The following is a 26,283-nucleotide window of genomic DNA, read 5'->3' as shown; positions in this document are numbered from 1 at the left end:
TCCGGGATAGAGTGCGCAGTGGGTGGTGCCATGACAACCAAGGTCTTACCTTGCTAACGCGGCCTGGGGAGTGAGAGGAACGGGACAGTAGGTTCCGTTCACACCCCCCGGACACCGGGAGATCGAAGGCAGGTTGATTCGGCTGGTTGCTGCGGTGGATGTGCCTCCTCCCGGGCGGTGGAGGTGGGCCTTTCTCTCCCCCCGAAGCCTCTGGGCCTAGGCCTTCTTCCATGGCCTTTTCCCCTGCGACTGCAGACACACAGCCCGTCACCGCAGCCACCCGCTGACCCGTCATGTCCTGGGCTAGTCCAGCGCCATTCTCTGCAGCATAGCGACCAGCAGGGCTGGGGATCCCGGTAAGGAAAGCCCCCGCGGTTCTCTGTTGTGTCTGCCTCACTACTTTCCACAACCCATCACGGATCACTGCCTTCAGGTTGGTCTCTGCCCTTTTGGGAGGATCATCACCGTAAACTGTCACCGGCAGTGAATATATCGACAGACCCGGCAGTCGATGGGCCACGGGGTGAATGTGGGCTGCATTGCATGCAGCTCATCTCCAAAGTGTTCTGCAAACATCCTTCCTCACTAAAAAAAAGGACCTTTTATTACTATAGTGCCTTTTACAGCTATTAGAAAGTGCAGAGTATTTGAAAAGTGGCTCATTGCAAAGTTTCTTCTGAAAGAGAACGTATCCGAAAATATAGCATTCTTTCTGCCTCCCCCTGGTAGGTTAGCTTCTGTGTGGTCCAAACAAATTGCGATGAAAGTGCTACCAATTAAATTAAGTTAGTACTATATATCTTCCAGTTCCTACACTTGAATCCACCAGGAGCTTTGTATTCTTAGTGGATATTTTTCCTAATCAACCTGTTCAGAAATAATTATATACTCTTGGCTTGAAGGTACTGTGCCACAAGAGCCCTAGGTGTTTTTGGTGGAAAATGCTTTATCAACATTACAGACCTCTGTAACAGGTGGGACTTCAACCTCGACCTTGTGGTTCAAAGGTAGGGACACTACCACTGCACCATGAGCCCTCAAAAGCCTTTTCAAACTTGTTTATAACATGCTAAATTGCCCGTAGTGTTAGTGAAGGGATAAATATAGGGGAATGGGTGGGTGGGTTGCGCTTCAGCAGGTCGGTATGGACTTATTGGGCTGAAGGACCTGTTTCCACACAGTAAGTAATCTAATCTAATAAATAAAACTCTGTTCAAATGTAGTATGTTTGATTTGAATAATTGCCATTGCTTAAATTAATGTCTCCATTTGATTTATTGTTGTCACGTGTCAAGATCACGAAAATATTGTTTTGCATGCTGTACTGGCAGATTGTACCATACCAAGTGCCTCAGGGTAGCAGAACAGAGTGCAGAATATAGTGTTACAGCCAGGGAGAAGGTGCAGAGAGAGAGGGAGTTATCAAAATTAGCATGAGGTCCATTCAAATGTCTGATAACAGCGGGGAAGGAGCTGTTCTTGAATCTGTCCATACATGTATTTAATCATATCTTCTGCCTGCGGGAAGAGAGTGTAACAGGGGAAGGAGGTTTCTTGATCATGTTGTTTACTTTTCTGAGGCAGTGGGAAGTATAGCTGGAATAAAGGGATGGAAGTTGAAAATGTGTTGCTGGTTAAAGCACAGCAGGTTAGGCAGCATCCAAGGGATAGGAAATTCGATGTTTCGGGCATAAGCCCTTCATCAGGAAACAAGACTGGTTTGCATGATGGACTGGGCTGTGTTCACTAGTCTGTAGTTTCTTGCAGTCTTGGGAATAGCAGTTGCCGTGCCATGCTGTGATGCATCTAGATAGGATGCTCTCTATGGTGTATCTATAAAAATGGGAGTCCTTGTGGATGTGCTGAATTTTCTTAGCCTCCTAAGGAAGTCAATTATTGTAGTGTAAGAGGGAGCTCTAGATCTTTCCTATTAGCTTTTAATTTTTGGTTGATATTTTCATTTTTAATTGACATGTTGGATAAATTTATCTCTACCATCTGCTTCTTTAATTGTCAATAATGACCTTGCGAGTTTCCAGCTGTTAGTCACATCATTGGGTGGCACAGTCCCTCTCAGCGCCAGGGACCTGTGTTCGATTCCTGCCTTGGGCGACTGTCTGTCTATGTGGAGTTTGCACATTCTCCCCTGCGTGGGTTTCCTCTGGGTGCTCAGGTTTCCTCCCACAATCCAAAGACGTACAGGTTAGGTGAATTGGCCAAGCTAAATTGCCCATACTGTTAGGTGCACTGGTCAGGGATAAATACATGACAGGGGAACGGGTCTGGATCCATTACTCTTTGGAGGGTCGGTGTGGACTTGTTGGGCCGAAGAGCCTGTTTCCATACTGTAGGGAATCTAATAAACAAAGACATAACACATCTGAAGTGTTCCCTTCATAACCTTGAATTTGTGCATCTTATCCTAACATATCCAAAAATATTGTGAATTTGCTTTTTTCATCCTGTTGTCGTGTAGTTCTAAAGTAACTGATCTGAGGCATCACTGTTCAAGGCTAAATAACCCTAACTGAAACATTTGTTTCTTGTTGCCTTTCCATGCAGTGTAGTCTAACTCCACATGACAGGAAAATGGCAGGGCTTTGCTGGGTTATCTGATCTCGTCTTGCTTGCAGTGGGGATTACATGTCTTCCTAAACCTGAGTGGATTGGAGGGCAAATTCACTTCTTATTTTTATTGCTGTCAAATAACACTTAACAATTAAGAAAAGATTAACCAGCTTGCTGGCTACAGATCACACTTGAGTAGGTCCCTGGGATAGTGCACTGAATGGCAGCTTGTATTGGATTAAAACCTTGACATTAATTGAGAGAGGGACAAGGGAATGAACATTGTTTGAGAAATAGTTGACTCTTCTCAGTAATCTAATGGTTTTGATGAAAGATGCGCAATTTATTTGTATATACTTTATATTAATATGACTTGTGGAATTTGGATTTCAAAATAGATGCATATGGGTGTTGGCTAATTTTGTGAAGGATTTTCTTTTTTAAAAAAATGTCAGGGTCCTTCAGCCCAATGATTAAATCCAGCGTGTTGTCAGAGAGCAAGTGACTGTGAATCATGATGGTACTAATGGAAAGATATTTATATTGTTGGACTGATAACGGTCTCTGTAGAGAAAGCATGTAAGACTATTAGCTTTGTTTTCAGTTCAGAAGACCCTGAGACAAGCAAGCTTCTAAACTTCTCAACCCGCAAACTTGCCTGCCTGACATAGCCCTCAATTCCTTGTCTATCAAAAATCTACTTAACTCTGCCCTGAAGAAATTCCATGATGTAACTTCCACAACTTTCTGGGAAAGAGAATTCCACCAACTGCCAACCTTCAGGGAAAAAAGAATTTGCATAAAAGGAGATGTCATCATCTTAATCTGTCCTACTGTAACATTAAATGAAATCAATTGGTTACAAATCTGATGTTCTGATTGTGACAAAGGTTGTAAGTGATTACATGTTTCTTTCAACCTCTCCTCAGTATCCCAACAATTAGTGTGTGATAAGCTGTTCATCTTTAAGATGAAGTACAGAATCTGTGCCCTAGTGTCTATCACTGAATGGAGGCACAGTACATTGGAAGTGTAACCTGCTGTAGCACAGAAAACAGATTGATACTGCGAAAGTGAATTATACTTGTCAAGACTGACATCACCAAAGGAGCATACATATTGGATAATGCACAGAATGCGAGGTCTTGACTTTGGGGAAAAAAAAATACAGGCAAGGACTATTTTCTAAACGCTGGGAACATTGATAAAGCCAAAGTACAGAGGGATCTCTGGAGTGCGAGTACACGATTCTCTAAAGGTTAACTTGCAGTTTGAGTCCGTGGTTAAGAAAACCAATGTAATGTTGTCATTTATCTCAAGGGTTGGAATGTAAAAGTAGCGATGTGCCACTGAGACTTTATGAAGTTCTGGCTAGGCCACTATTAAAATACTGTGTTCAGTTTTGGGCCCCACATCTCAAGAAGGACATACTGACACTGGAGCATGTCCAGCACAGATTCACATGGATGATCCCTGGAATGGCAGGCCTAACACACGATGAATGTCTCAGGATCCTGGAATTGTATTCATTAAAGTTTGGAAGGTTGAGGGGAGATCTAATAGAAACTTAGAAGATAATTCATGGCTTAGAAAGGGTGGACGCTGGGAATTTGTTTCTATCAGGCAGTGTTGCTAGAACCTGTGGGCACAGGCTTAGAATTAGAGGGGGTCAGTTTAAAATGGAAATGAGATGTTTCTTCAGCCAGAAAGTGGTGGGCCTGTGGAATTCATTGCCACGGAGCGCAGTGGAGGCCGGGACATTAAATGTCTTCAAGGCAGAGATTGATAAATTCTTAATCTCGCAAGGAATTAAGGGATGAGTGCAGGTAGATGGCGCTGAAATGCCCATCAGCCATGATTGAGTGTCAGAGTGGACTCAGTGGGCCGAATGACCTTACTTCCACTCCTGTGTCTTATGGTCTTATATTCTCTATTCTTTCCCAACCTTGTATCGACTGTAGCACAATGGATAAAACGTTGGGGGGAAAATAGAGAATATGTACAGTACTTTGGTGATGTCAGTCTTGGCAATTGTAATTCGCTTTAGAGATCCCAAAACCTGTTCTAGCCTGCGATGTTTAAGATTTGTAGATCAGATTGTAAGTTTGCTCACTGAGCTGGTAGATTTGTTCTCAGATGTTTCATCATCATGCCCTGTAACATCATCAGTGAGCCTCCAGTGAAGCACTGGTGTTCTGTCCCGTTTTCTATTTGTCTTGATGTGTTAAGGTGGGTGGTAACATTTCTGGCATCATGGAAGCCCACAAACCTACCGACACACTGAAACAGATACTGATGAACCTAAAGGACCCTGTATCAGCAACCAGCAAAACAAATGTCATTTACAAAGTACCCTGCAAGAACTGCAACAAACATACATGGGACACACGTACAGGAAACTAACCACTAAAAGACATGACCAGCTATCACTAGTATCCTGACACACGGACAAAGAAGGACACCACTTTGACTGGGACAACACATCCATCCTAGGGCAGGCTAAACAGAGACATGTATGGGAATTCCTAGAGGCCTGGCATTCACATTGGAACTTCATCAATAAACAAATGGACTCCATTTACCAACCTCTGAGAAAAAGAATCGGAAACGATATCACCCACCTTAACAGACCAAGACACACAAATAGAAAGTGGTTCAGAACACCAGCGTTTCACCGGAGGCACACTAATGATGTTACCTGGCATGGTAATAAAACATCTGAGACGTCAGTGAGCAAACTTACAACTACTTCTAGCCTGCCAAGTACATTAAACCCTGCAGAGTCAGTACAGTTATGGGGTTAAATTTGTGTGCTAGGCTAAACTATTACATATGATGGGATGAAAGTGAGACTAGCTTTGGTCAGTTTAGATTCCCTTACAGTGTGGAAACAGGCCCTTAGGCCCAACAAGTCCACACCGACCCTCTGAAGAGTAACCCACCTCGACCCATTTCCCTCTGACTAATGCACCTAGCACTGTGGGCAATTTAGCATAGCCAATTCACTTGACCTGCACATCTTTGGACTGTGGGAGGAAACCAGAGCACCCGGATGAAACCCACACAGGCACTGGGAGAATGTCTGTCTGTGTAGATTTGCACAATCGCCCGAGGTTAGAATCGAACCTGGGACCCTGGTGCTGTGAGGCAGCGGTGCTAACCACTGAGTCACCAGGTTACACAGCACAAGATCAAAGTAGTATTTGTGGGTGGATATCAGAAGGCAACAAGTGAGGGAAATTCATCGACAGCAGTGATGTTTGAATTTTATATTGATCTGCAATGCAGCAATAGGCCAGTGACAATGTGAGAGATGCAATTTGTCTTTAACTTTCTAGCCTGCACCAGAAAAGAGCTCACTTCCTTCAAAAGGATGTTAATATTACAGGCTATTCAGTCAAAATGAGCCCCCTTCCATTTTGTTCCACCATACCTTTATTTGTATATATTTTTTCTATTTGGTATATTTATCTTCCCCTTAAATATATCTATGCTATTCACCCTATTCTGCTATTCTAATGTATTTCTTACCTGACATAATCTACATGTGGCTCCAGACCTACAGAATGGTTGACTGTTAACTGCCCTCCCAGATAATTAGGGATGGGCAGAGTTGTGGATAGTGCCGAAGGAAGTTGTGGATTACAGAGGGGCATAGATAAGCTGCAGAGCTGGGCTGAGAAGTGGCAAATAGAGTTTAATACAGAAAAGTGAGAGGTAGTTCATTTCAGAAGAAGTTTTAGGAACGCAGAATACTGGGCAAAAGGTAAACTTCTTGGCAGTGTAAATTAACAAGTTTTGTGTCCTAATGCAAAAATTCCTGAAAGTTGCCATTCAAGTTGATAGAGTTGTTAAGAAGGCATATGGTGTGTTAGCGTTTATTGGTAGGGGGATTGAGTTTTGCAGCCATGAGGTCGTGCTTCAGCTGTATAAGACACTGGTAAGGCTGCAAATGGAGTATTTGCATACAGTTCTGGTCTCCGCATTATAGGAAAGATAGAGTCATAGAGATGTACAGCATGGAAACAGAACCTTTGGTCCAACCCATCCATGCCGACCAGATTTCCCAACCCAATCTAGTCCCACCTGCCAGCACCTGGCCCATATCCCTCCAAACCCTTCCTATTCATATACCCATCCAAATGTCTTTTAAATGTTGCAATTGTGCCAACCTCCACCACTTCCTTGGACAGCTCATTACAAATATGTACCACCCTCTGTGTGAAAATGTTGCCCCTTAGATCTCTTTTATATCTTCCCCCCCACCTTTTAAACCTATTCTCTCTAGTTCTGGACTCCACGACCCCAGGGAAAAGACTTTGTCTATTTATCTTATCCATGCCCCTCATAATTTTGTAAACTTCTATAAGGTCACCCCTCACCCTGTGACGCTCCAGGGAAAACAGCCCCAGCCTGGTCAGCCTCTTCCCATAGCTCAAATCCTCCAACCCTGGCAACATCCTTGGAAATCTTTTCTGAACCCTTTCAAGTTTCACAACATCTTTCCAATAGGAAGGAGACCAAAATTGCATGCAATATTCCAACAGTGGCCTAACCAATGTCTTGTACAGCCAGCCGCAGCCTGTATTCCGTGAGATCTAACCTTGCTAACCAGTGGAAAGGATTCAGAGAGATTTACTAGGATGTTGCCCGGTATGGAAGGAAAGTCTTATGAGGAAAGGCTGAGGGAACTGAGGTTGTTTTCGTTGGAGTGAAGAGGGTTGTGAGAGGTGACTTAATCGAGATGTAGAAGATAATCAGCGGGTTAGATAGAGTGGACAGTGAGAGCCTTTTTCCTCAGATAGTAAAGGCTAACACAGGGGGACATAGCTTTAAATTGAGGGGTGATAGATTTAAGACAGATATCAGGATAGTTTCTTTACTCAGAATAGGAGGGGCATGGAATGGCCTGCCTGCAACAGGAGTAGACTCGCCGATGTTAAGGGCATTTAAATGGGCATTGGACATACTTATGGATAATAGTGGAATAGCATAGGTTAGATGGGCATCAGATTAATTTCAGGCTGGTGCAACATCAAGGGCCAAAGGGCCTGTACTGAGCTGTCACGTTCTATGTAAATGCTGGACTAGCCAATGATGCCCTCATCCTGTGAATGAATTTTAAAAAGCTTAAATATTCCTTGTAGTAGCATGTCGTGTTTGTTAAGACACTTTCCAATTCTTCTGAGCATTTATTATATAGATGTGGTATGTTAGTTCAATAATGATGCAGTAATAATGCAATGGTTATGTTTTTTTCCCCAAAGTATGTGTTGATATTCTATGTTCAGGTGAATTTTAGTTCTCGTTTCTGTCGCTGGTTCTCTGCAATGGAGAGATAAAGGCGAGTGAATATTTTGTAGATGTGGCTGAGTTGTCAGGCAGAACAGGATCTTCAGCAATCTGAGGTGTGGGCTTTCCTCGTCATTTCCAAATCCACTGATTCTGTATTTTATATTTAAGTTATGGCTGCTAGATCAGAGACATTGATTGCCTTTGCTATCTGAAGAGAAGGGAAGACTGAGAAGACAAGTAATCTCACGTGGGCAAATAATTAACTTCAAGCTGGAAAGTTTCCATAGTCTCAGAGGACCATCGAACTATTGTCTCATTAGAGAGAGAGAACCGGTGGTAGTTTAATCTAAACATCACCATACCTCATGAGAGGTTGAGAAGGCGGGATGTTCATGGTGACCTCAGCCAGAGTGGGTAATGAAAGCAATTGCATGCATTTTAAGTTTCTAAGACAAGGTAGAAATAGCTTTTCAACATTTTTTCAAAATACTTCAGATATAATAAAGTGCTTTTGCAGTTTAATCACTGCAGCAATGAAAGAAAAATAACCTCAAGAATTTCCAAGCTGCTGACAACTAATGATGATTTGGAGACACCAGTGTTGGACTGGGGTGTACAAAGTTAAAAATCACCTGATGAAGGAGCAGCGCTTTGAAAGCTAGTGCTTCCAATTAAACCTGTCGGACTATAACCTGGTGTTGTGATTTTTAACTTTGGACAACAAATGAAATACTGTACGTTATTGGAAATGCAATTTGTTGATAGCAAGCTGTCACAGCAGCAATGTGATAATGACCAGATCATCTGTTTTGCTGATTTAAGGGATAAATATTGCCCAAAGTATCAGGCATAACACCCCTGGTTTTCTTCAAAGTAACATCATTAGATCTTGCCTGAGGGGGCAGGCATGCTTTAGATTAATCTCTCAGCCAAAAGATTGCGCCTTTGAACCTGCCTCAGGAAGATCAGTCCTGCCTTCTATCCTCCAACGTTGGAGTGGGACTGGAATCTGATGATCTGGTGACTGCTACCAACTGAGCTGCAATTGGCAAATAAGCTCTTCAGCAGGAATGCTTATGCTCGGGTCCATACTTTTTGACTCCGATCTCCAGCATCTGCAGTTCTCACTTTCTCTAGATAAGCATGGTAACCAAGTTGTGTGCTGCTAAGTTATTTTAGATATTTTCTAATCGGCCTATTCAGATGTTATGGCACACCACTGGAGCACGGGGGACTTGAGCCCAAGCCTTCTGACTCCGAGGTGGTGACACTCCCACTGTGTCACAAGAGCCTTTAGTCATTACTTTAAATTCTTTGTGTGTAAAATTGCTACTGACAATTTTAGCAATGAAATTTTTGATCTTATTTCTGTTTTATTGTTTCCTACATGGTTTGATATGTTGGGCCAAATAGCCAGTTTCTACACTGTAGAGAATCTTATCAAATCCATCACCTTTGCTAACTTTGCCTTCTCTAAAAGCTTAAGTTGAATTGTTATTATTGGAGAATGCAACTGAGGTAACAGCTGATAGCTAGGTTATTTTAAGATCTTTTTAATATTTAAATTGCTTTCCTGCAGACAGACTTTTCTCTTTGAAAAGTCAGCAGAATGGAGGAAAAGAAAATGAAACGCAGGAGCCCTAAAACCTCTACACATCAGCATCATCCTCCAGTGAGCAACAAGAAAAATACAGTACCCAGTAAGAGTGTGGGCTTAAGCAGTGGCACACAGACAGCTGTTCCAAAACAGAAGCTGAAAAGGTAAAGTTTTTTTAAAAAATTCGTTCATGCAATATAGGCATCTGACAAGGCTGCGACTTATTGCCCATTATCATGATCCCAATGAGTGAAACCTGGCTAGTGAAACCAATTTTTTTTTACTCCACCTTGGAGGTCAGTTCCTGAACACTGGCACAAAGGTCTGCCAGTGTGTTTTTAAAACTATTGATAAAATCTTTATAAAATAAGATTTTAAAAACAAAAACTATATTACAAGAGACAAAAGTTTAGAAAGATTTCAGAAAAGGATTCAAGCTTGTGCTTTTCCGTTTCTCCCAGAATTATCTTTAAAACATCAAAACCTCAGTGAAGATTGACTACTATCTCCACACTGGGGCTTCTTGTTCAGACTGACACAGCTGCAACTGGTTTCCTGCTGGCAAATTTTGAACACTCACCAGATGTGTCTTTTTTCAGCTGGTATCTCTTCCTGAGACCCCTAAAACAAACTGCAAACTTAACTTCAGTGTCCCTCTGCTCAGTTTGCAGTAGCTTGCAGGATTTTGTACTCAAGTTTAATGTAACACACCTGCACCTCTGTTACCAGCCAACAGTGTAGTTTTTTTCAATTATTTTCAAATGTATCAAACTACTAACCTCTAACCTTTACAAGGTTAAAGGGTGATCTGATTGATGTCTTCAAGATGTAAAGACAGGGTAGATAAATTGGGGTGGCATGGTGGCACAGTGGTTAGCACTGCTGTCTCTCGGCACCAGTGACCCCGGTTCAATTCCACCCTTGGGCAGCTGTCTGTGTGGAGTTTGCACATTCTCCCTGTATCTGTGTGGGTTTCCTCCGGGTGTTCCGGTTTCCTCCCACAGTCCAAAGATGTGCAGACTAGGTGGATCGGCCTTACTAAATTGCCCATAGTTCCCAGGGATGTACAGGCTAGGTGGTTCGCAGGGTTAAAGGGTTTGGATGGGTTGCTCTTTGGAGGGTTAGTGGGGACTCAATGGGCGGAATGGCCTGATTCTATGAATGATAAACTATTTCCATGCTAGAATTAGTGTCACAAAGCGAGTCCCTTTTTTTTCCTAAAAGCTGTTCCTTGGCTCAAAGCTGTCCCTCTGAAAACAGATCATTAAACTGGGTCGAGGTCCAATCAGTCTGGTTTGGTACAGAGATAAAAAGGATTTTGAGAGGCATTTTCTTTATATGTAAACAGATGAGACTTCAGGCAAAAGTGGTCATGTTTTAGAAGTGACCTGTATAAAGAAAGGGGGGTGGTCACCTCTCGAGCTGAGCGGTTTAATTCAGTCTTGAACTGATTGGAAGTTCAACAAAGGAGCTGTGTGGAAACTCTTTCTCCCCCTCACCTTCTTCCCCCCCACCCTTCCCTCTCCCTCTTCCCCACCCTCTCTTCTCTCCCCTCCACCCTCTCTTCTCCCCAACATTTAGACTGATTTTTAAATGGTGTTTGCTTATTGGGACTGTTGTGTATATTCGGAACAGTATAATTAAGTCTAGTTGGATAGACTGAGTTCTGTAAGGGTTCTTTATTCTGTTCTTTGTATTTCATGTGTAATTTTGTGAATAAATTTTTCTCTGTTTTAAACTCTAGTAGTCAATCTTACCTCAAGTAATTTTCACTGTACACTTACCAAAACAAATTGCAAAGTTATTGTCTGGGGCTGCCTGCTTAAGAATGTTTTGAGTAGCCTGGCCAAGTCCATAATGCTAGCAACCATAATCTGAGAATATAGGGGAGGCAATGGCCTGGTGGTATTATCTCTGACTTGTTTATCTAGAAACTCAGCTAATGTTCCAGGGACCTAGGTTCTAATTGCACCACGGTCGATGGTGGAATTTAAATTCAATAAAAAATCTGGAATTAAAGGTCTAATGATGACCGTGAAATCATTGCCGACTATCGGGGAAAAACCCATCTGGTTCACTGATGTCTTTCAGGGAAGGAAATCTGCCATCCTTACCTGGTCTGGCCTACGTGCAACTCTAGACCCACAGCAATGTGGCTGACTCTTAACTGCCCCTTTGGACAATTAGGGATGGGTAATAAATGCTGGCCTAGCTCACATCTCATGAATGAATAAAGAAGAAAAAAAAATTAGGGTCCAACTATTCGAGAGAGGTGTGAGGAAGTACTTCTATACACACAGTCGGAGGTATTTGGAACTCTGTTTCACAAATGGCAGTGGATGCTGGATCAGTAGTTACTTTAAAATCTGAGATACATAATTTTTTGTTTAACAGAAATATTAAGGGCTATGGACCAAAGGCAGGTATATGCAGTTAGGTCACAGATTAAATATGACCTCATTGAATGGTGGGACAGGGTCAAGGATCTGAATTCATCTGTTGTAAAACCTCATTAAGTGCATGCATGCAAACAGGCTTCTGACTCCTCCCCAACTGCTCACAAAAGCATCTTTAAGCTTAAAACCATATCTTCCCCTCCTTAAGAGGCAAAATGCAAAATATAAATGTAAAGTTATACGTTGTTCCAAACACCATAGAACATAGGACATTGCAGTGCAGTAAAGGCCCTTCGGCCCTCAGTGTTGTGCAAACCTGTAAAACCAATCTGAAGCCCATCTATACTGGCCTATTCCATTATCATCCATATATTTATCCAATGACCATTTAAATGCCTTTAAAGTTGGTGAGTCTCCTACTGTTTACAGGCAGGGCATTCCACGCCCTTAGTACTCTCTGAGTAAAGAACCCACCTCTGACATCTGTCCTATTGCTATCACCCCTTAATTTATAGCTATATCCCCTTGTCCTAGCCATCACCAGCATAGGCAAAAGGCTTTCACTAGCCAACCTATCTAATTCTCTGATCATCTTGTACGTCTCTATTTAGTCACCTCTTAACCTTCTTCTCTCTAACAAAAACAGCCTCAAGTCCCTCAGCCTTTCCTCATAAGACCTTCCCTCCATACCAGGCACCATCCTAGTAGATCACCTCTGCACCCTTTTCGATGCTTCCATGTCCTTCCTGTAATGCGGCGACCAGAACTGTATGCAATACCCCAAGTGCGGCTACACCAGAGTTTTGTACAGCTGCAACATGACATCGTGGCTCCAAAACGCAATCCCTCTACCAATAAAAGCTAACACACCACATACCTTGTTAGCAACCCTCTCAACCTGGGTGGCAACTTTCAGGGACCTATGCGCATGGACACAGAGATCTCTCTGCTCATCCACACTACCAAGAATCTTACCATTAGCCCAGTACTCTGCATTCCTGATACTCCTTCCAAAGTAAATCACCTCACATTTTTCCGCATTTGCCATCTTTCAGTCCAGTTCTGCAACATATCTATGTCCCTTTGTGACCTGCAACATCCCTCCACATTGTCTGCAACTCCACTGACTTTAGTGTCATCCATAAATTTTTGAACCCATCCTTTTACAACCTCATCCAGGTCATTTATAAAAATGACAAACAGCAGTAGCCCCAAAACTGATCCTTACAGTACAACTGTAGTAACTGAACTCCAGCATGAACATTTCCCATCATCCACCAGCCTCTGTCTTCTTTCAACTAGCCAATTTCTGATCCAAACTGCTAAATCGCCTCAATCCCATGCCTCTGTATTTTGTGCAAAAGCCTACCATGGGGTCCCTTATCAAATGCTTAACTGAAATCCATATAGACCACATCAACTATTTAACCCTCATCCACCTGTTTGATCACCTTCTCAAAGAACTCAATAAGGTTTGTGAGGCACGACCTACCCTTAACAGAACCATGTTGACTATTCCTAATCAAATTATTCTTTTTCTAGATGATTATAAATCCTATCTTTTATAATCCTTTCCAACACTTTGCCCATAACCAAAATGAGGTTCACTGGCCAGTTCACCTTGAGTTGGTGGTGGTGGTGAGCTACCTTCTGCAACAAATGCTCTCTATCTCTGAAAGGGTTAAAACATGAACCATAGATTGGCATGGAACTGATAATATGTAGGCCAGGCTAGTAAACTTTATCCCTCCAAGGAGATTAGTAAACAAGTTTGCATTTTAATCCAATGCATTCATTTCTCACATACATTATAACATTTTCTGCAGTTGCTGAAGAATGCGCTGTCTAAAACAATGTTTTAATCTTTCTTTGTATTTTAATTTTATACATATTCTCCCTCATTGAGGTGAGTGAAGGGCACTGAAACATGTTCCTGTGTTCTCACTTCTAAATATTAAAACTTCCCTGATGAAGTATAAAACGGTTAAAACCAATTGAAATGCCCTTTACTGTACCAACGTTACAGAAGAGTTCCCCTTAGTATGGCAGTTTTATAAGCATTTCATGAAATCTTATGGCCATTGACCTCTTTCACAAGTGCCTATTACTAGGCCATGTCAATATAACAGTGCACAAAGGTTTTGCTGGACCTGTGCAATGAAATGGCCTCAGCATACTTGAGTGCTGATGGAATTTGATCTTCCTACACAAGTGGTATTGAAGCAATGGGCAAGGCACATTGAAAAGCAAGAGCGTGAAAAGGAATAAGGTCTGAGTGAGATTATTAATTTGTGCTCAGGCACAGGCAGATTTCTATAAGGTAGGATTTGACCTGAGAAAGCTCAACCTAATTTTAAGATTGGGCAAAAGAGGAGGAGGATATGGTGTTGTAATTATTTCATAATAAGCCAACTTCTAGATGGACAAAAATCCAAATTTCTAACTTTCAATGCCACCTGATCTTTTAGTAGTTTTAACATCTGTTTACAGCATTGAGGAAAAACTATGGCTATTGCTGCTTTCAATGTGTTTGTTCTTCATAAATACTCTGCCTGGACAGTCTGAGTGGTTGCTTCAGATGCTTTTGCACCCAACCAAATTGCACACTTTGGGCTTGTGACAAAAAATGTTGCCTAGCAGCAAGTATTTCAAGGTATTCCAGTGTAAAGCTGGAGGAATGCAGACAGGTCTTGTTTTTCTTTTAAAGTGAAGAAATGTATGTCAACATCAGCTGTAGGTTTGGGCTGTCATTCAGGTTTAAGTACAATAAAGCCTGACAATCGTTGTCTGGAGCTTTTGTACTATCTTCAGTTGTGTTGCTGTGGTACAGTTTAGTAATAGACATTACCATTCAGAATTTTTTGGCTAGTCACAGTATTTTTGAGCTGTTAAAGAACTTGTGATTAATTGTGGTACATAGCAGGAGAGATGGAGAAAGTTCAGGTGATTGTCAAATTACATCAGGAGAGGATGTTTACTATCACAGCAAAATGCAGAACTAGGGGACACAGTTTAAAAATAAGAGGTCTCCTATGGAAGATTGAGTTGAGGAGGAATTTCATTTGAGAATTAGTATTCAGAATTCACTAGGAGAAAGTGAGGACTGCAGATGCTGGAGATCAGAGCTGAAAATGTGTTGCTGGAAAAGCGCAGCAGGTCAGGCAGCATCCAAGGAGCTGGAAAATCGATGTTTCGGGCATGAGCCCTCCTGAAGAAGGGCTCATGTCCGAAACGTCGATTCTCCTGCTCCTTGGATGCTGCCTGACCTGCTGCGCTTTCTCAGCAACACAGTTTCAGTTCAGAATTCACTACCCCAGATTGCATTCATAGCTGAATCATTGAATGTATTCAAGACTAAATGATACCAGTCTTTTTAATCTGTAAGGTTGTTGAGGTTGTAGTGGGCAGGCAGGAAAGTAGAATTAAGACTACAATCACATCACCCATGATCCCCTGAATCCCTGAAATGGCTGACTCCAGCCGCTATTTCGTATGGTCTTGTCTGGATATTCTGACCGTTATCAATGCATTTAACCTTATGAACAGCTGAAGATGTGGAGAAAGATGTTCACCCTACAACAAGGAAACAGACCATTTGGTCCAACTTGTCCATGCCGACCAGGTATCCTAAATTAACTGAGTCCCTTTTGCCAGCACTTGGCTCAAATCTTTCTAAACCCTTCCTCTTCATATTCCTATCCAGATGCCTTTTAAATGTTGTAATTGTACCAGCCTCCACCACTTCCTCTGCAGCTCATTCCATCCACACACCATCCTCTGTGTGAAAAGGATGCTCCACTTCTGTTTTATACAGTATCTGTGTACCTTGCATTGAGTGATGCATCGTGTCTAGTTTTATTAATTATGTGGGTAAGTTCTGAGAAATGAATTTTTTCTGTGATTTCCTATGTTTGGAGTTACTAATTGTTCTGGCAGTAAGAGTGAAAGTAGTGAGAGGAGGTCACAATAGGAGTATTAAATCCGTCCATATATTGATAATTAGATCTTGTAATAAATAATGAATAACTGTTACCAACAACAGGAGTTTACCAGCAACTGTCACAGATTTTAAGGAATTGGCAAAAGAACTAATAAGGAATTAAGACTTTATTTCTGAGAGCGTGCTCTAATTATTTGGAATGCACTATCTGAAAGAATGGCCAAAGCATATTTGCTACCAAAAGGGAATTTAACAAATATATTTGAACGGAAAACAGTCAAGGCTGTGGGGAAGCTAGTGAGATTTACTTTCAAAAAGCCTACGTGAACACAATGGGTCAAATTACCTTTTTTTTGTGAGTTTGTTCTAAGTGCTGAATGTATGTTTACGATCAGTGATCGTGTATTGTGTTTTATAGAAAAATTGAATTGTTACTTGGTTGGAATAGAGTTAGAGGAGCACATGTGAGATTCAACCCATGCGTTCCACTGAACAGGGATATGAGGCATTCAGCAGCAAATGGGCAAATATTTTACTTCAAATCTTTTAAATATTCTGAATGCTGTTAGTAATTTGGTTTGAAACCTTTCCCTTTTCCTTGTGTAGAGACGTAATAGCGAAGTTTGTATAGTTCTAATTGGCATTCTATATAGTGCAATCAAAATGCTAGAATCAACAATATGGTAACTGATTGGATCATTTAAATTTTAAAAAGGCTGTTCTCCGTTGCCAACTTTAGGCGTTGGGTGAAGTCCAGTAGATAGAATGCTCCAGTTAGCCAATCTCCCTCTTGTGGTAGGATATCAGTATTGTAGCTTTCCCATGTTATTAATCTTATTTGGTCAGTTTACTGAAGATGCAGTTTCCAAGATAATAGAAGTCATTTCAGCTTGGCGTGCAATGTTTAACGCATTTTGCTTTAGACAAACCTAAAAGGTCCAAGTCCATCTTGTAATTTTCTATTTTTAAAAAAAAAACACACGTCTATTTGTAATCTGTTCTTACATATGGATGGGCATGTCATAGAACATAGAAAATAGGAGCAGGCGTAGGCCACTCACTCCTCTGGTGTGCACTGCCATTCACTTAGATCATGACTGATCTTCTGGGGCACAGTCAAAATCTTTCTAAGCTTCAGGCAAAATGAGGAGCTTTGGTTTACTTCTGTAACTGCTAGTGCCTTAACCATACAAGCCCAGATGGTGATTGTCAGTCAGCTGCTTGACATCCACAGAACACCTTTTCTAAATCTGTCTGTATTAATTAAACATTGCATTGTGTTTGGGGCAATTTGCTTCAGCGGCCAACTGAGAGGCAGCATGCTGGAGCACTTTCAACCCACTTCCAGACCGTGGCTGTTTGAGGATTACTGACTGAATTTTAAAACACTCATTTAAGTTATGTTTGATGTTTATCATTACTAATAAATTAAATTGTTATCTACCTCTCTGGTTAAGTTCACAGTACTCCTTTCTATCTCTCCCATTGACAAAAGTTTCTTAGACTGCTGGAGAAAGTTAACATTTTGGGTCAATGACCTTTGTCAGAACTGAACGAATTAGTGGTTTGGTACTTTTCAAATACTTTTGAAACAACAGACCTGTTTCCAAAGCTTTTCATTATGCATTCTTCAGGGCAAGCACAACAATTATGCATTTCAAACAGTTCATACAGCAGGAGAAAAAGGTGCTGAATATTTAGCAAGTAACTCTGGCTGAAGCATTGCTGTGGCAAAAGGGCTGAGGAACTATTGGCTCCCAAATAATTCAAAAAGGTGCAAGACTTGAACATATTCCTCTGCCTATGAAAGTACGTGGCTTTTTGCAAGCATACATGAGCCACATACACTTGGTGGGTTATCTGAAGTATATTATTAGTGTGGCTATGGGCTGACTCAGGAATGTTCAATGAGTGTTGCCCAATCACATTTAACAGTTGATGTTTTGTTTTGAATTTTCCAAGCATACGTTGCTGATGTACGGTTATTAAGATCTGTATGAGTCCAAAAGTCTCAACTGGAAAGATGGGGAGTAACCTTATGTTGGGGAGAAAGTTTATTCCTTTCTTATAGTTTATAAGGTCAGGTCACCAAAGGTCAAGTTCTCAGTGAGTGACATCACAAGACCTGATAGTTTAATGAAATTGTGTTTGTTTATGAACTGTAACAGATTCTCAACTGTCAGCCTGACTTGAATCTGCTGCAGGTTGAGGATCAGAAAGCTTGTATTGTAGGATTTATCAAGGTAAAGTGGAAGCTTGCAGTAACTCAGCTCAAAATGATCAAAAATCAAAATCTCTACTATGTTTTCATGGCTGTGGAAATTATACAGTCGCTGTGATTGATCAGTAGAGGAAGTCAGCTGGACTCTGAGCTTGTGGCGCTGAATTGGTACCTGTTAGACTTGAATATGTGCCTCCTGGTCAAGAAGAAGGGACACTACCGTTGCTCTACATGAATCTTTGGATGTTGGGTTGCTGTCAGAACACTGGAGGATTGTAAACTTGCAACCATAAGCCAGTCAACCTAATATCAATGGTGAAGAGCTTTTGGAGACTATAATCCAGGACAAAATTAAAGTCTGTACTTAATTGTTAAAGGCAAATTGTGTTTGAACAATTTGATTGAGTTCTTTTAAAAGGGCAGTGCAAGTTTATTGTTGGGATAGTAAAATTGATGTTATGTATCCAGATTTCCAGACTTTTGACAAAATAACCACGTCATAGATTCATTAGCAAAATGAAAGCCCATAACAATAAAGAAACAGTGGTAGTGTGGCTGCCGTGGGGCAAAAGTTAGTGACTGATATTTTTCAGAGCCGTGGAAGGTGTAGAGTGGTGTTCCCCAGGAGTTTGTTTCAACACTCCTGTTTTTGATCATAGTAATGGCCTAAACTTGAGCATTATTTCAACATCTAAAAATGAAACAAAATCTCTGAGGTATTCGTGATTTGGAGGTGCCAGTGTTGGTCTGGCGTGTACCAAGTTAAAAATCACGCAACGCCAGGTTATGGTCTAACAGGTTTATTTGGAAGCACTAGCTTTCTGAGCGCTGCCCTTTTATCAGGTGGTTCTGGAGTTATTCCACAATCACCTGATGAGGGAGCAGCACTCAGAAAGCTAGTGCTTCCAAATAAACCTGTTAGGCTATAACCCGGTGTTGTGTGATTTTTTTTATATATCTGAGGTATAGTCAACAGTGAAGGGGGATATGGAGAGATGGAAATGAAAAGATATGTGACAGGTGGATTGTGGAATGGTCTAGAGCATCAACTGAAGAGTAGAGAGCTGGAGCCGTCCTCTCTCCATTGACCTGGTCTGCACTCTGCATCATGCAGCCATGGTTTCCCACTCTGAAGGACTGTACATTTTAAACAATGCTCACTTACATTCTTGTTTTCTTCCTTTCTTTTGTCTTTAGGGTGGTAAAGGAGAAACCCAAACCACAGAGTATAGCTGGGAAGAGTACACAGTCAGCCCCTCTTCAGCATTCCTTTCTCACTGACGTTTCCGATGTGAAAGAGATGGAGCGAGGACTGCTCAGCCTTCTAACCGACTTCCACTCTGGAAAGCTTCAAGCATTTGGTATGAAGCTTTGTTTTTTAAAAAAAAAATGTGCCTTTAACATTCTTTAAAATGCAAACTAGGTTTCACTATTTGATTTGAAGCTGGCATTTCCTCCCTGCACTGAAAGTTGTTAGCTGCAAGTGAAGTTGAGTGCAGATCAGCAAGATCCCTGCTGGAAATTACAAAACCTGGTTAGACAATTATATGCGTATTCTGGATTAGTGGTGCTGGAAGAGCACAGCAGTTCAGGGCTGCTCCTGGGATCCTGCCTGACCTGCTGTGCTCTTCCAGCACCACTAATCCAGAATCTGGTTTCCAGCATCTGCAGTCATTGTTTTTACCTAATTATATGCGTATGCATAGGTGCCCGATGAACCCTGCTTTACCTTCTTGGAAATGTTCTTTTGTTCGTTTACATTTTATGAGCTTCACTGGCAAGGCTGTCGCTCCTTGCCTATTCCTTATTGTCCTTGACAATGTGGTAATGAGCTGCCTTCTTGAACAGCACACCTCTTGCTATGTAGATACACCCACAGGGCTGAAGGTGATTTGGCTTAGGACTCTACCCTGAGGAATTCCTGCAGTGATGCCTTGGGATGAAAAGATTGACAAACCACAGCCAACTTCCTTCCATCTGCTTTGTTTCTTTCTGTCGTGGTTTAGTGAAGTTAAGTGGCTTTCTCGTCCATTTCAGAGGACATTTAAGAGTCAACCACATTGCTTCGAGTCTGAGGCACATTTACAATAGACCAAGTGTTAAAAATTAGTGAAGTATATGTGGTTTTATTACAATTGAAAACAGTCTGCAGTAGTTTCATGATTACTGAGATCGACTTTTAATTCTGGATATGTTAATTGCATTTAAATTCCACTTACTGCTTTGTCCCCAGAGCATTAGCCTGGGTGTCTGGGTTACCATTCCTGTGACATTACCATTTTGCCACCCATTCCCCAGTACACCCATGCTGGCAGTATTGATTTGTATTCAGGTACAGCTCCTGATATACTTCATCTTGACACGAATGGCAGTTAGTCTAGTTACTGATGAACCACCCTTGTTTTTCTCCAACAGGCTCTCTGTTGTGTTTGTGGGCTCTTGCTCTCACACTTGTGTGTTCTGTCTCACCAGCATGCTCTCTCTGGTACATACACACCTGTATGGATTTTGCAGATAGGCCTTGGGGTCAGTCCTGGAAGTATAGGCTATATGGCTGAACATTAGGTGTAATGTACTTGGGTGTTCAGAGAGGTTTTGATATGGTACTGCATAATAGGATCCCAACAAAAGTTAGAGCATGTGGATTCGGAGAGGGAGAAGCAGAATGGATAGCAAAATGCAACCAGAAGACAGAAAAGTAGGCATCAAACGTAGTTAGGTTAGCTTAGAAGGTTAAAAACCTGTGTTACGTAGGCATTGGTGCTGGGATCTCTCACTTGTTAATTATTCACAAATGATTTTGCCTTACTCCTCCTCCTCTTTCCAGGTCCCAACATTTAATTTTCTAATCTTTCCCCTGCACCTTTTTTGATTCTTAGGACATGTTTGTTTTCTGTCATTGCAGGTAATGAGTGTTCCATCGAACAGATGGAGCATGTGCGTGAAATGCAAGAAAAGCTAGCTCGCCTGCACTTTGACCTTTACAGTGACCTCGATGAGCCAGTGGAGGAACAGAGGAATATGGCTCAGGATATGCATCTCGATAAATTGCTAACTAACGTAAGTTCTACTCACAAAATAACGAACATAAGGCCCAATCACAAACAGCCAATTCCACTGGGTTCTAAACATTGGGCTCAAGCTGTACAGAAAAGAAAGATGATTAAAACAATAAAACCCATGTTGTCACGCTCACCTCATAACTCAGCTGAGGAATCCTACGAATGACTGACTGAACCACAGACCTTGCAAGGTTGTGGGTTTGAGTAGGCTAACTTATCTCAATGTTGGATTGTTGCAATTGGCGTGAGATTAGTAAAGGAGATGAATCTTGCAGGTCTCCTTTCCCATGCACCAGCAAGTAATACTGCCAGAAATGCATTGCCCATTTCATCCACTTTGCATAGTTTGCCTAGTACAGTACAGACAATTATTGCTGAAAACACAATGGTTTATTTCTGGGGAAAGCGGACCCCCTGCAATCTGATCCAGTCTGGTCCTTTTATGTGACTCCAGTCTCACACCCATCTGTGATTTGTTCTTTTTTTTAAGATGACTCTCTTTGGTATTCCACTAGCTTGCATCAGCCGCTCGCAATGCAGTAGATGTAAAAAGTAGCTCCCCACTACTGTTGCATTCCGAGAACAAGTTATAGAGTCATAGAGATGTACAACACGGAAACAGACCCTTCAGTCCAACCCGTCCATGCCGGCCAGATATCCCAACCCAATCTAGTCCCATCTGCCAGTACCCGGCCCGTTTCCCTCCAAACCCTTCCTATTCATATACCCGTCCAAATGCCTCTTAAATGTTGCAATTGTACCAGCCTCCACCACATCCTCTGGCAGCTCTTTCCATACACGTACCACCCTCTGCGTGAAAACGTTGCCCCTTGGGTCTCTTTTATATCTTTCCCTCTCACCCAAAGTTGGCTTGAGTTATAGATGCCAATGTTGCTGATCATGCCCACGTGCATTAGAATTTTTTTTTATAAAAAGACAAACCTTCATGGTTCTCCAGTTAAGCATTTGGCTGCTGTGTCAACCACAAATTTGTTTGTGTTTTGCATTTGCAGGGATCCTCACCAATGCAGATAGCTGGTCCCCTTTGTATGCACTGGAGGGATTGGGATTTTATCTTGCTCTCAGAGCATGTTTAGCCAGGTGGGATGTATAGTGGTTTCCAAATCTTGCTTTTAGACATTTGCTTTTCTCTTCTGTCTCTCTTGCAGTTGGAGGAGCTGAGCTCTTCGATGTATCCTTTCACATATGTGTTGAACCATTTTGTGTTATGAAGCAGAAATAAACAAGGCTGTACCCACAGCAAAAGAAAGAAAATCTTATTTCTGTGGCACCTTTCATGTCCTTAGAATGTGTCAGGGTTCTTTCAGGCCTTTTGCACTTTTTCCAGTATCATTCTTGTTTTTAATAAATGCACCAACTAATTTACACAGCAAGATCCCACAAAGAGCTATGTGATAATGACCAGATAACCTATTTTTCAGTCATTTAATGGATAAACATTATTCAGGTTTCTAAGTCCTCCTGATGTGAATGTTTATTTCTGCTGTTAGCAACATTTTGATTTTTGACTGTTTTTAAATCTGTGATGTAGAATAACACATAGGCAATATAAAAGCCTCTCATTTCTGACGAAGGGCTTTTGCCCGAAACATCAATTTTCCTGCTTCTCTGCTGCCTGACCTGTTGCACTTTTCCAGCACCCCACTCTCTACTCTGATCTCCAGCATCTGTAGTCCTCACTTTCATCTAGCACATAGGTAAGACCAGTACAAAACTACATTGCACACCGACATTAAAGATGAGTGAGGGGAGGAGTGTCAGGCTGTATGTACATGTTGAACTGTTGATTACATTCACCCTTAACACCATTTACTTTTCAGTCAAAAGCTGAACTTGGCAGATAATCAAGATTTCCCAAGAGCATCCACCTCCTGAAGAATGGTTGGAAGCCTCTGTCTAATACCGTGCAAATACTCATTGATAGTAGTGGCTGCTGAGGAGATTGCAGCATGACGCTTCTTATTACAGACATTGGTTCTGCTCTTTTGCACCTATGACTTGTTCTCACTGGAGGTTCTGGAAGCCATTCCTGTGAAGATCAAAGCAGTTGCCACCAATCACTGCTTGCTGATGCTGTGTCGGTCTTCATGCTTCTGGTGAACATTTTATGAGGAAAAGCATGTTTCTTAGATTTGGATGTGTTTTGAAACATAGGGTGAATCGGTTGTCTAATAATTTAATTCTGTCAATGTTCCTGCTTTTTTGTTTTTGGAGAGGTTGCTGGATGCAACCTGCTGCCAAGGTTGAATGTGTTTCATCTCCGAGGGGAGCAGAGTGTCCTGAGCTGGCCTCTGTGGTAGTGGGTGTAACAGAAAACCTGTTGCTGGTGGATTTCTGGGATAAGTCGAGGCAAGTTTGGAAGGCGAAAGTGAAGTAGTATCAGAACTTCTGGGACGTTTTATGTCACCATTCAGAGATTTCCACCTGGATTGAAACCATCAGATGTTTCCAAGCTTTCATTTTGGCAGGATGATGTCAGCCTGCTTCCTTTACACCATAGATCTCTTAAACTGTTCTATACAACTGTGTCCATTGGCCCCAAGACAGGAGCCAGCTGAGGAACTGCCACTTTTGAGGCTTGCCTGTCAGACCAAATACCTTTCCAATCATAGCCTCGTGTACAGTATCAATCAGAAGGCCAACTACACACACTACACGAATAGGGAGCTGATTTGGCTCTAATACTAAATTCCGTGGCTTATCCTGATTCACGTTGGCTCTCGCCGTCGTGATCATGTTCCAATTGAATTGTGGAAGCAGGGTGTTCTGACAAGGCAGGCCAAGAGTTTCCCTGTGCTCTGACAGGATGGTAGGGAGTGAAGGAGGAAGAAACTACTGTGAGCAATCCAAGAAGGACTCTTCCAAACCCCACTGCCTGAAACCGGACTAGTTCTCAGGTAGACTCCACCAAGATCAACTAATCCTTGTCCTTTGACAGATAATTTACCAAATACTGATTATGGGCTTAACTGACTGTGTGTAACTGATGTGGAAGACTTTTATTGAGAAGATTTTGGAGAGAGATTGAGGAAAGAAAACCAAATCGTGAAAACTCTGATTGTAATTATTAAATTCCCAACAAGTGGAAGGGCAGCGTATTATTTTTAAAAGACTGCCTTGTTTTAAATGTTACTCTGTGGTATTTTCTGTGTCCCCCTCCCCTGGCAAAGCCACTCTAACAGTGTCCTTGATCATGCTGCTAAGCTGGTGTGGAGAAGGTGGTGTCTTGCCCTTTACTTTTCTCCTCCTCCACTAGCAGATCTGACTGTAAAGTCACAGGGGAGGGTGAGCCCCACCATTGAGTTGGTACATCACCTGCTGATGTTGTTTGACATCTTCTAGAGAACAGACTAGATTAATATGGTCCAATTTTCTTTGGTTCTGTTTATCACAATGGTTTGCTGAGCTTGGGGGTTGATTCAGATTAGTCACAGAAGCATGTGCTGTTGGTGCAGCAGTGAAATCCTAGCTTTATTGCACATTAATGTGTTTACAATTCATGCAAGTGCAATTGTGGAAGAGTTCTGCCTGTTTAGACTGTTCAATAATGTGCTGTATGTGCATCTGGGTTTGTCATATCTCAAATGTGCCATAAGTTTCAATTTTAAAGTGCATTCTGAGTTGCAATTTCATAGTTTTCTGTAACATGATCCTTTGAGTTGGGTGAGTGCTGCTCAATTGCAGGTGATCTTTCTGAAGTCTGAATGGAGAGCTTGACTATTACTGATCTTAAACTCAGACCATTAAGAGGTTCCAGCTTCACAAAATGAAGTGCAGTATTTGCAACTTGGACATGAACAGGAGAGATAATGATCATCAAGCTGCACTGTAGTAAAGATCAGTGAGGGCAATGGAGCACGGTTTGTTTCATACTTGTGTATCTTCACTGTCTGCTGGAGGCTCATACCAAATCATTGCATAATGACATATTAAAATGAAACATATTTGACTCAGTGTTTTACTTTTTGTTCCTTGTGTTCCCACTCTGCATGACTGATCCATCACTCACTTATCAGGTGCAGCATGTGATGCAGATAACAATTTGCATTCATATCTTGCTTTTAAAGTGGGATCATGTTAGGTATTCCCATGCCTGCCCCTCCTTCCTCTGCCATCCACAATCCCATTCCACCCTCCCCTATCATTCCAAGTCCCACCCCCAATCAGTGCATGGTGGGCAGGAAATAACCTGGAAGATTAGATTCTCTTTCAAATGCGATCTTACTTTAATCGCCACAGTGTCCACTGTACAGTATAACGTAGCATGTTAACCATGAAGGAGGGAGTTGTTGGAACACCTAGTGTGTGCAGAACGTATAATCTCCCTATCTCGTCTAGTCTTGTCTTATAAAAGCAAAATCGTGCAAATGGTGGAAATCTGAGACAATCTTAGAAAATGCTGGAGAACCTCAGGTGTGGAGAGAGAAACGGAGTTAACATTCTGAGTCTAGAATGGCTTTTTTCAAACCTTATATCATCATGGGTGCTATGTTTCTCCAGCATTTTCTCTTGTTTCTAATTCTCTGCATGTTTGTTTTGCTAAATTGATAGTGAAGTTGAGGCCAGTCTAACATGCTATGTTATACAGGACACTGTGGTGATTGAAGTAACATCTCTCATTTGGAAGAGAATCGAATCTTCCAGAATGCAGGGTTATTTTCTGCCCAACCTGCATTAATGGTGGGGGGTGGGGGGGAGAGACTTGGAATGATAGGGGAGAGCGGAATGGGATTGTGGATGGCAGAGGAAGAAGTGGCAGGCATGGGAATATCCTTTGTCATGTCTAACCTTAGACTTATAGGGCATCAGACTGAGAGAGGAAATCCCCCACGGTTACAGTTACTCAAGGCTCACTACAGCTGTTAGAAATAAGGTATTTGTCCTTAGATGAATTATTTCCCTCTCTGTCCCGGAGATCTCATGAGTGAACAAAATGACGGCAGACATGCAGTCCTTGAGTAAATGAGGTGCCAGCAGGAAGACAGTGTTAAAAAGCCACACATGAAGATGCAACTGGATCTTTCCCTCTTGCTGAAATGCCCCCCACTCCAGCATGAGGTCATGCAGACCAGAGCATCCCTGTTTGCAATCCAGTAGCTCCTGTGGGAATTTTGATTGTATTGAGTTCTCTGCTTGATCCATGCCCTGTTCCAGGAAACACTAATGGCTTCATGAATGGTGTT

General features: G+C 41.9%; 1 protein-coding gene across 4 annotated transcripts; it reads left to right on the top strand.

Moving 5' to 3' along the window:
• Nucleotides 1-25,049, top strand: ccdc28a (coiled-coil domain containing 28A). 4 transcript variants are annotated; one of them, XM_060831241.1, is made up of 7 exons: nt 1-356; nt 903-1,007; nt 9,443-9,624; nt 19,215-19,378; nt 20,923-21,077; nt 22,249-22,271; nt 22,921-25,049. In XM_060831241.1, exons 3-7 carry the CDS (start codon nt 9,473-9,475, stop codon nt 22,973-22,975), a joined length of 549 nt encoding a protein of 182 aa, XP_060687224.1. In that variant the 5' UTR covers nt 1-356; nt 903-1,007; nt 9,443-9,472; the 3' UTR covers nt 22,976-25,049. The 4 variants fall into 4 exon arrangements, with proteins under 4 accessions (XP_060687224.1, XP_060687223.1, XP_060687226.1 ...); XM_060831240.1 differs by lacking the exon at nt 903-1,007; XM_060831242.1 differs by lacking the exons at nt 1-356; nt 903-1,007 and adding an exon at nt 1,134-1,180.
• Nucleotides 25,050-26,283: the final 1,234 nt, after the last annotated feature.

Source organism: Hemiscyllium ocellatum, chromosome 10 (assembly GCF_020745735.1).
Source record: "Hemiscyllium ocellatum isolate sHemOce1 chromosome 10, sHemOce1.pat.X.cur, whole genome shotgun sequence".
NCBI classification, from domain to species: Eukaryota; Metazoa; Chordata; class Chondrichthyes; order Orectolobiformes; family Hemiscylliidae; genus Hemiscyllium; species Hemiscyllium ocellatum.
The sequence above is the reverse complement of the archived record's forward strand: the minus strand, read 5'-3'. Positions and strand labels throughout refer to the sequence as shown.